Source organism: Nerophis ophidion, linkage group LG15 (assembly GCF_033978795.1).
Source record: "Nerophis ophidion isolate RoL-2023_Sa linkage group LG15, RoL_Noph_v1.0, whole genome shotgun sequence".
Taxonomy (NCBI): Eukaryota; Metazoa; Chordata; class Actinopteri; order Syngnathiformes; family Syngnathidae; genus Nerophis; species Nerophis ophidion.
The window spans coordinates 22,726,126-22,737,480 of NC_084625.1; the positions used below are offsets into that span (position 1 = coordinate 22,726,126).

General features: G+C 38.4%; 1 protein-coding gene across 2 annotated transcripts in view; it reads right to left on the minus strand.

The window, feature by feature from the left end:
• The window catches only part of LOC133569479 (carboxypeptidase A6-like), a 35,659-nt gene extending 35,256 nt beyond the window's left edge, over positions 1-403 (minus strand). For both annotated transcript variants that reach the window (XM_061921847.1, XM_061921848.1), the window contains exon 1: positions 49-403. In XM_061921847.1, coding sequence (XP_061777831.1) covers positions 49-155 — 107 coding nt within the window. In that variant the 5' untranslated portion in view covers positions 156-403. The remainder of the gene's footprint in view (positions 1-48) is intronic.
• Between the last annotated feature and the right edge of the window lie 10,952 nt (positions 404-11,355).

Consider the following 11,355-nt stretch of genomic DNA (forward strand, 5'->3'; position numbering starts at 1 on the left):
GAAAGGAGGAGGGGGTGCAGGGGTGGGCTCCTCTAAGACTTTACTCACCCAGCATAGCGGTTCTTGTAGAGAGGTCCAGCAGCAGTGGTAGAACTGGTAGTACTGATGAAGATCGCACAGGGCAGCAAGAGAAAGGCAAAGAAGTCGTGCCTCATCTTTGCAGCAGATAAGATATCAGAAGGACTTCCAAGTTTGCAGGCAGTTCTCCGGCTTGGTGCCCAAACATCCAGGATTCAGTCCTCCCACGTCTTCTTCCAGGACTTTATGACACCTGATGTGCAGGAGGTGTCAAAATGCTCCACGCGGGAGTCGGTGGGAAGCATTTAGCAGCTCTTTAGCAGCGACGGCACTCTTTTTAAAGGAGGCGGCGGGTCACGTGGTACGCTGCCAGTAACCGGAGACCGAGCGCGCACCGCAGGCAAGCGCGCACACGCGGTCAGATCCTGAACTGTGGAATTTAACAGATTTAAGAAGGGATTACACGAAAAGTAACATCATATTAACATACTATTACTACTGATATACTAGTAACACATTAAGTCAGTGGCTCTCAACCTTTTTTCCGTGATGTACCCCCTTTGAACATTTTTTTTAATTCAAGTACCCCCTAATCAGAGCAAAGCATTTTTGGTTGAAAAAAAGAGAGAATGAAGTAAAATACAGCACTATGTCATCAGTTTCTGATTTTTTAAATTGTATAACAGTGCAAAATATTGCTCATTTGTTGTGGTCTGTCTTGAACTATTTGGAAAAAAATATATAAAAATAACTAAAAACTTGTTGAAAAATAAACATGTGATTCAATTATAAATAAAGATTTTTACACATTGAAGTAATCATCAACTTAAAGTGCCCTCTTTGGGGATTGTAATAGAGATCCATCTGGATTCATGAACTTCATTCTAAACATTTCTTCACAAAAAAGGAAATCTTTAACATCAATATCTATGGAACATGTCCACAAAAAATCTAGCTGTCCACACTGAATATTGCATTTTTGTAATTTTTTTTCACTTTTTATGAACTTACATTCATATTTTGTTGAAGTATTATTCAATAAATATATTTATGAAGCATTTTTGAATTGTTGCTATTTTTAGAATATTTAAAAAAAAATGTCACGTATCCCTTGGCATACATTCAAGTACCCCCAGGGGTCATTCTTGCCAACCCTCCCGGATTTTCCGGGAGACTCCCGAAATTCAGCGCCTCTCCCGAAAACCCCCCGGGACAAATTTTCTCCCGAAAATCTCCCAAAATTCAGGCAGAGCAGGAGGCCACGCCCACTTCAGCTCCCCTCCTGCGGACCTGAGTGACATGTCGACAGCCTGTTTTCACAATATAAACAGCGTGGTTGCCCAATGACGTTATAACTGTAGAATGATCGAGGGCGAGTTCTTGGTTTCCTATGTGGGTTTATTGTTAGGTAGTTTCATTAACGTCCTCACAGCGCGGTAAACAACACACAACAACAGCAGTCACGTTTTCGTTTACCGCAAAGCAGTTTGTCTACCATAAACAGCAATGTTGTGACACTCTTAAAGAGGACAATACTGCCATCTACTGTACATGCATATGGTTTGAAAAATAGTGACGGAGAATAGAAGAAGGATGGACAATTCAACCCTTAACTCAACAATGAGTATATGAGTGTTATGTGTGTGTAAATAAATGAACACTGAAATTCAAGTGTTTCTTTATATATATATATATATATATATATATATATATATATATATATATATATATATATATATATATATATATATATATATAATAAAATAAATATATATAAATAGCTAGAATTCATTGAACATCAAGTATTTCTTATATATATATATATATATATGTATATATATATATATATATATATATGTATATATATATATATATATATATATATATATATATATATATATATATATACATATGAAATACTTGACTCCTAACCACGCCCCCAAACACGCCCCACCCCCCACCTCCCAAAATCGGAGGTCTCAAGGTTGGCAAGTATGTAAGGGGTACCCCCATTTGAGAACCACTGCATTAAGTCATATAATAATGTAAAGCAGTGTTTTTCAACTTTTTTGGACCCAAAGCATATTTGTTTTCATTGAAAAAATGCGGAGGCACACCTCTGGCAAAACCCCCCACAAAAAAACAAACATTAAAAACACTAAATTGGCCCTAGTGTGTGAATGTGAGTGTGAATGTTGTCTGTCTATCTGTGTTGGCCCTGCGATAAGGTGGCAACTTGTCCAGGGTGTACCCCGCCTTCCGCCCAATTGTAGCTGAGATAGGCACCAGCACCCCCCGCGACCCCAAAGGGGATAAGCGGTAGAAAATGGATGGATTAAAAAAGTGTTTTTCAACTTTTTTTAAGGCAAGGCTCATTTTTGTCATAAAAAAAAATCCGGAGGCACACCACCAGCAGAAAACGTAAAAAAATGTACTTTGTGTTAGCAAGCAAGGCTATCTACGTTGTTGCTGTCCTTCTTTGTGTGGACATTGTTGGTTGTCGTGTCACGCACGGATGTACTTTGTGGACGCCGTAAGTTTTTGCTGTCGTCCAGCATTCTGTCACTGTTTACTTTGTAGCCAGTTCAGTTTGACTTTTGTTTTGCGTAGCCTATTCCTTTCCCTTTCATTCATTTTGGGTTTAAGCATTACATACCTTTTTTACCTGCACACTGCCTCCCACTGTGGTCTGCATATCGGGATTGATTGATTGATTGATTGAGACTTTTATTAGTAGATTGCACATTACAGTACATATTCGGTACAATTGACCACTAAATGGTAACACCCGAATAAGTTTTTCAATTTGTTAAGTGGGGGTCCACGTTCACAACAAACCATCCTTGTCTCACCCGACACATTGCAACTTTTACAAAGCAATGCTGCCACCTCCTGACATGGAGTATTACGTGGTTACCCTGCCGAGTTTTACACGGCACAGACACTAAGCAATGGCACATTATTGGCAGATTATAATTATTGATTTGCAAAAAATATTTTTGGCATAATTTAGGTGAGGTTGCATAATTTCCCAAGGCACACCAGACAATATCCCACAGCACACTAATGTGCCGCGGCACAGTGGTTGAAAAACACTGGATTAAAAAATGAAACTCGATATTGACAGTAAAAAGTTCCATCCATCCATTTTCTACCGCTTATTCCCTTTGGGGTCGCGGGGGGTGCTGGTGCCTATCTCAGGTACAATCGGGCAAAAGTTGGGGTACACCCTGGACAAGTCGCCACTTCATCGCAGGGCTCAGAGTAAAATGTTGTTGTTTCAATTAGAGATGTCCGATAATATCAGATATTATCGTTAATAAATGTTTTAGTTTCGGAAATTATCGGTATCAGTTTCAAACTGATTCGATATCGGTTTCAGAAAGTAAAATGTATTACTTTTTAAAAAACGCTGCTGTGTACACATATGTAGGTGGAAGCACAGAGCGCAAATAAACCTTAAAGGCACTGCCTTTGAGTGCCGACCAAGTCACGATATACATGCGGCTTTTACGCACACACAAGTGAATGCAACGCATACTTGGTCAACAGCCATACAGGTCACACTGAGGGTGGCCGTATAAACAAGTTTATCACTGTTACAAATATGCACCACACTGTGAACCCACACCAAACAAGAATGACAAACACATTTCGGGAGAACACCCGCACCGTGACACAACACAAACACAACAGAACAAATACCCCGAACCCCTTGCAGCACTAACTCTTCCGAGACGCTACAATATACACCCCCCCCCCCCCCCCCCGCAAACCTCTACCCACCCCACCTCAACCTCCTCATGCTCTGAGGAGCATGTCCCGAATTACAAACTGCTGTTTTGAGGCATGTTAAAAAAAGAATGCACTTTGTGACTTTAATAATAAATATGGCAGTGCCGTGTTGGCATTTTTTTCCACAACTTGAGTTGATTTATTTTGGAAAACCTTGCTGTATTGTTTAATGCATCCAGCGGGGCATCACAACAAAATTAGGCATAACAATGTGTTAATTCCACCACTGTATGTATCGTTATCGGTTCATATCGCTACCGGTAATTAAGAGTTGGACAATATCGGAATATCGGATATCGGCAAAGAAGCCATTATCGGACATCTCTAGTTGCAATTGTTGGACATGAATTCAAAGCATAACCAAGCATGCTTCACTATAGCTCTTGTCTCAAAGTAGTCACCACCTGTCACATCACGCCGTGACTTATTTGGACTTTTTTGGTGTTTTCCTGTGTGTAGTGTTTTAGTTCTTGTCTTGCGCTCCTATTTAGGTGACTTTGCTGTTTTGTTGGTATTTTTCTGTTGCATATCATCCTTTGACCTGCTTTGTTTTAGCAATCAAGACTATTCAAGTTGTTGCTATCCTTCTTTGTGTGGACATTGTTGATTGTCAGGTCATGTCCGGATGAACATTGTGGACGTTGTCTTTGCTCTACCATGAATTGATTAACGTGGACCCAGACTTAAACGAGTTGAAAAACTTATTCGGGTGTTACCATTTAGTGGTCAATTGTATGTACTGTGCAATCTACTAATAAAAGTCTCAATCAATCAATCCACTCGCTGTAAGTCTTTGCTGTTGTCCAGCATTCTGTTTTTCCATCCATCCATCCATCCATTTTCTACCGCTTATTCCCTTTTGGGGTCACGGGGGGCGCTGGCGCCTATCTCAGCTACAATCGGGCGGAAGGCGGGGTACACCCTGGACAAATCGCCACCTCATCGCAGGGCCAACACAGATAGACAGACAACGTTCACACTCACATTCACACACTAGGGCCAATTTAGTGTTGCCAATCAACCTATCCCCAGGTGCATGTCTTTGCAAGTGGGAGGAAGCCGGAGTACCCGGAGGGAACCCACGCATTCACGGGGAGAACATGCAAACTCCACACAGAAAGATCCTGAGCCTGGATTTGAACCCAGGACTGCAGGAACTTCATATTGTTAGGCAGACGCACTAACCCCTCTGCCACCGGGAAGCCAGTTCAGTTTTATTTTAGTTTTACATGGCCTTCCCTAAGCTTGAATGCCTTTTTCTTGGGGGCACTCACCTTTTGTTTATATTTGGTTTAAGTATTAGATACCTTTTTACCTTCACACTGCCTCCCGCTGTCGTCTGAATTTTGGGATCACGACAAAGCAATTAGTTACCTGCTGCCGCCTACTGACATGTAAAAGTATTACAAGGTTACTCTGTCGAGTTCTAGACAGCACAGACACTCAACAACGGATTATAATTACTACCTATTTTAGTGGCGTTTCCTGTTTTGTTGGTATTTTCCTGTAGCAGTTTCATGTCTTGCTTTGAGCACTCTTGAACCCGCACCTGCTTTGTTTTAGCAATCAAGACTATTTCAGTTGTGCGGACGCTATCCTTCTTGGTGTGGACATTGTTGATTGTCATGTCATGTACGGATGTACTTTGTGGACGCTGTCTGCTCCACATGCTGCAAGTCTTTGCTGTCGTCCAGCATTCTGTTTTTGTTTACTTTATAGCCAGTTCAGTTTTAGTTTTGTTTTCCAAAGCCTTCCCTAAGCTTCAATGCCTTTTCTTAGGGGCACTCACCTTTTGTTTATTTTTGGTTTAAGCATTAGATACGACATTTACAAAACAATTAGCTACCTGCCACCACCTACTGAAACGGAAGAGAACTACACGGTTACTCTGCCGAGCTCTAGACAGTACAGACACTCAACAACGGACTATAATTACTGGTTTGCAAAATATTTTTTTCAACCCAAATAGGTGAAATTACATAACCTCCCACAGCACACCAGACTGTATCTCACGGCACACTGGTGTGCCACGGCACTGTGGTTGAAAAACACAAATGTAAAGTAATAATTTCAATTGTTTAATACGTTACAGAAATTATAGAACATAGCTCAAATATATAATAATGATATATTGTTGTTAATAACAAAATTATTTTGTGTCACTCTCAACAACTGTACTGATTGGAATATTTTTCATATATATTTAGTTTGTACAAGATTTTGTCCATATTTAATGTAGTGTATAAATGTACAGTATTTTCTTGAGAACATATTGTTATACTCACCATATTAACGCATTGACTAATATGATATGATTGTATTCACATGGAATATTTGTTTAATACGTTATGAAAAGTACTATCTACAACCCAAATGTACAATAATAATGATAACTAAAAAAGGCAATTCCTGAAGGAATTGTGTGTGAAAGTGCCAATGCTTAAATGCTGACAGAATGTAATATGAATGTAAGAATAGTTTGTCGTTGGAATGGTTTGAATGTTGATGAGTTGGAATTTCCAGCAAAAATGGAATTTGGTTTGGGACTTGTAAAGTGCTAGTTGAAGGAGTTTAATTTGTTGATGTTGGAATGCTTTAAATCAGTTGAAAAATGTGGGAAGTGTGGAAAAATGGAAAATTCATTTTGAATCGGGAAAATGTCCTTGAAAACGGGGAATTCTTGGAAATCCTAGATGTTTTTCTAATCGTTGAAGGAGAGCACACAATTTTGCACAGGCTGAATATTTTGGAGTTGGAACGGTTTGAATCGGATGAAAAATGTGGGAGTTGTGGAACTTTGAAAAAAGTCCCATTCATTTTAATTGGAATTTCATGGGAATTTCAGGAAAAGCGGGAACTTTTTGGAAAATGTTAAAAGACTTGAATGTTCTGAATGAGTTAAAAATCAGTCGAGAAATATGGAAGTAGTAACATTTTTAATTGAGAAACGTTATTATGGAATTTCTGGAATTTCGGGAAAACGGGAATTTTTCCAGTTCAAAAAACAACTTTGTTTTTTTGTCCTGATTAAGAGGAATGTTTTGACAGTGGAACAGTTAAAGTTGGTTGAAAAATGTGGAAGGAGTAGTCAACAGAAAAAGGGTTAAAAAAAAAAGGGTTTGAAAAAAACGGGAATTCTGGGAATTCCTGGATTTTTTTTTTGAACTTAGGAAAACTATCGTTTGAATGAGCAAGATTAGTGAAATATGTTGAAGGCAGAATGATTTGAATCGGTGGAAAAATGTGGAAATGGTGGAAGTTTGAAAAATGACCAATTCATTTTGAATAGGAAAAATGTCCCGTAAAACCTGGAATTCCGGGAAATCAGTGATTTTTTGGAATTTGTCAAGAGAAATCCCGCAATTCCCGAATAGGTTGAACAGTTTGAAATTGGAACGGTTTGAATTGGATGAAAAATGTGGAAGGTAGAGCGTGCCAAAATCTGGAGAAGAAGTGGAAGAAAAAAAAATGTGTGAATGCCTTGGAGCATTCACACAATTATAATAATATTAATTACACCATAATTGAAAATACCTGACTGCACCACTGTATATTTATTTTTTTCACAATTTATTTCCTGAACCATTTTGAAATATATTTAAAAAGTACACTTTACAAACTGCAAAAAATGTATGTATCCATTCATCCATTTTCTACCGCTTGTCCCTTTTTCACAGTCGTGGGTGTTGCTGGAGCCTATCCCAGCTGTATTCAGGCCCTGGACAAGTCGCCACTTCATCACAGGGTCAACACAGACAACTTTATTTCATGGAATATATTCACTTAAGATGTTTGTTTAATATATTATGAAAAGTATTAGCCACATACCAAATAAATACCACTATAATATAGAATAGTACATCATTATAAATAACAGAATAGAAAATACCTGACTGCAATATACTGTACACGTTCTAAATATTTATTTTTATTTAAAAAAACAAAAAACAAAAACATTTTATATCTTCAACCACTTATAAATTACACCCAACAGTGTGCAAAAATACATACATTTTATTAAAAACCTTTTAAAAAATATATCTATTTTTAATATATTCCATAAAGTTGTATTTGTATTAGAATATAGTAATTGTACATTTTTGGGTTTGTTTATAATATTCTATAAAAGCCATTGTTTTCCATTTGACGCGGTTGTGTCTTAATGAGGAACTTTGCTCATGTTCTAACTTTCATTGTATTAGAATTTGAATGGTTTATTTTGCACAATGTTTTGGTGAAGAAATTAAGTTGCATTTTTCATATTGTTACCAAATGTTGGATTATCAACACAACAATATGTTTATTATTGGGGTTTGCAACACTGCATCAGAATATTAGAAACTGAAAAATATACACACACACACACACACAAATACACAATATTTTTAAACAGCGTCCTCTCTGACATTTTTTCAAATATATATATATATATATATATATATATATATATATATATATATTTTTTTTTTTTTTTTAATAAAAATGTGTTTATATGGGGGCTTCACGGTGGAACAGGGGTTAGTGCGTCTGCCTCACAATACGAAGGTCCTGAGTTGTCTGGGGTTCAATCCCAGGCTCGGGATCTTTCTGTGTGGAGTTTGCATGTTCTCCCCGTGAATGCGTGGGTTCCCTCCGGGTACTCCGGCTTCTTCCCACCTCCAAAGACATGCACCTGGGGATAGGTTGATTGGCAACACTAAATTGGCCCGAGTGTGTGAATGTGAGTGTTAATGTTGTCTGTCTATCTGTGTTGGCCCTGTGATAAGGTGGCGACTTGTCCAGGGTGTACGCCGCCTTCCGCCCAATTGTAGCTGAGATAGGCACCAGCGCCCCTCACAACCCTATAGGGAAAAAGCGGTAGAAAATAGATGGTGTTTATTTGGTTTTAAACAAAGTTGACAGGAACAGTCCAAAATGCATCAAATGTTGCATGTTTTCCACCCCCAACAAGTAAAATAAAAACAAACGTATAAATAATAATAATAATTAAATAGATGAAAAAAAAATATATAATAAGGATACATTTATAAAATGAAAACAAACAACAGAGATGAGGAATTTTTCTCAAGTTGTATTTTTCATTGTATTAGAATTTGAATGTTTTATTTTGCAGTATGTTTTGGTGCAGGGATTAAGTCGCATTTTTCATATTGTTGCCAAATATTGTAATATATTGCATTATCAACACAACAATATTTTAATTATTGGGGTTTGCAGCAGTGTACTCTGCATCAGAATAGTAGAAAACTGAAAAAATACACCGAAAAACAAAAATACACAATATTTTTAAACAGCTTCCTCTCTGACATATTTTCAAATATATGTTTTTTTCCCCTTAACATAGTTTATTTGGTTTCAGACACAGTTCACAAGAATAGCCCAAAATGCATCAAATGTTGCATATTTCCCCCCCAACAAGTAAAATAAAAGATAAAAAACTTGTCTATAATAATAATGATAATAATTAAATAGATGATAAAATAAAAATAATGATAAATAAATAAATTAATAATATGAAAAGAAACCACAGAGATATCAACAGACAACCACAGCATTCCTGAATGGCCCCTGAGAGATATGACAACCAACAAGCACACAAAAGGCTCATCAACTAAAGGCACCGTATTTCCTTGAATTGCCGCCGGGGTGCTAATCAATTTAAAACCTTTCTCACTCCTGCACTTACCAAAGACATGCGGTAAAAGTAAGCATGCGCTAATTATTTTAAAACCTCTTCTCACTCCGGCACTTACCAAAGGTATGCAGTAAAAATTTGAGTGTGATGTAAGTTTGGACCTTAAATCCTACTGAATAGCTCTTAATCTTCCCTTTTTGCGATTTCAAATTCCCGGTATTAAAATCAGCTTCCTCCATTTTCAAAATGATGACAGGGGAAGTGTCACTCGTGACGTCACGAGTTTGACCAGGCGGTAATACTAAGCATGCGCTAATTATTTTGGGAAGCGAGTTTAACTCGGCAGTAATTCAAGGCAGGCGCATACTATTTGCCCTGCGGCAATTCAAGGAAATACGGTATATTTTGAACGTAATCTGATAATGTACGGTGCTGCTATGCAAAAAGAGAACAGCAGCTCTATTTGAGCAAGTAATTGGAAGCTGGACTCATTAAAAGAAATACCTTCCTTCTAATCGACTTGTCCACGGTGTACCCTGCCTTCCCTCCCCCCCGAGTACAACTGGTTTAGGATCCAACATGGAGCACAATGAAATATTTCATTTCTTTGTCAGTTTGTTGGCCCGACTCCATCATGCACCACCATGCAGGAACCCCCTCCCTACTTCCCCCGTGTTTTTCCATGCCTCCTGTTTGATCCCTCCCTTATCTCCCAATGTGGTGATTAAATACCTCAAGTCAACCGCCGGTCCTTTCCTCTTTCTGATTGCACGGCGGAAGCACGTTTTTCACATGTCGGCATGCAGAGCGCCACCTGTTCCACCTTGCATCTCTCTAAGTGAGGCTTTTCACACAACTGTACAAGGTGTGAAAAACTGCATCTGACAGCGCCGCGCACAGACGCATATTCATAAAATACTGCTTGAAATGCCGCAGGGGCCTTAATTTAATGTTGCACGGAGGTGCGGTAAATCAACAGAGTGTGAGGTGTGAATGAGCTCTTTGACGCACACGTGCGGGACTCACAACTGGCCTTTCAAGGGCTGGCTTTGCACACACTTTTGAACTTTGACCCTGAAGTCAAAGTAAGACAGGACAGGGTTGCTCCTTTGACCTGCAGAGGCTTCATCAATGTAAACATAGTTCAGGCACAACTGTGGGTCATGTTAACATGTTAACAAGCATGCTGTCTAGTTTGGGTACAAATCCTCTTGTTTTATTCCAGATAAGACTTTTGTTCATGATGTATGTTTTTTTGGGGAGATGTGTCAATCAAATGAGTGAAACACCATTTTTTTATTCCGTAGCATTGATTTTCAAAACAACGGTGCCCTCTAGTGGCCTTTAGTCAAGAGGTGCATGAGTTATACTAAACATAGCCACTAGAGGTAGCTATATGTCTAATTTTAAGATCATTTAACACACATTAACATTGAAACCGGTGCAGTCGTCAAAATCTTCGGTCGATCAGAAATGTTTTTTAGAAATATGTTTTGTCCTCTAAAAGGATAATGACTCAGGAACAAAATAGTCATTATACTTGTAAAATAATTTTGACTTACTACTTTTTAAGTCCTTTTAGTGGTTAATTGTACGGAATATATACTGTACTGTGCAATCTACTAATAACAGTTTCAATCAATCAGTCAATCGACACCTAGAAGCCTGATGTATTAAAACATAATGTATCATCATAATATTTTATTAGAACGTATCAAAACACGAATTGGTATGTCAGACTTAGCCCTGTCTTGGTTTAACTCTTATCTTACTGATAGGATGCAGTGTGTCTCCCATAACAATGTGACCTCGGACTACGTTAAGGTAACGTGTGGAGTTCCCCAGGGTTCGGTCCTTGGCCCTGCACTCTTCAGCATCTACATGCTGCCGCTAGGTGACATCATACG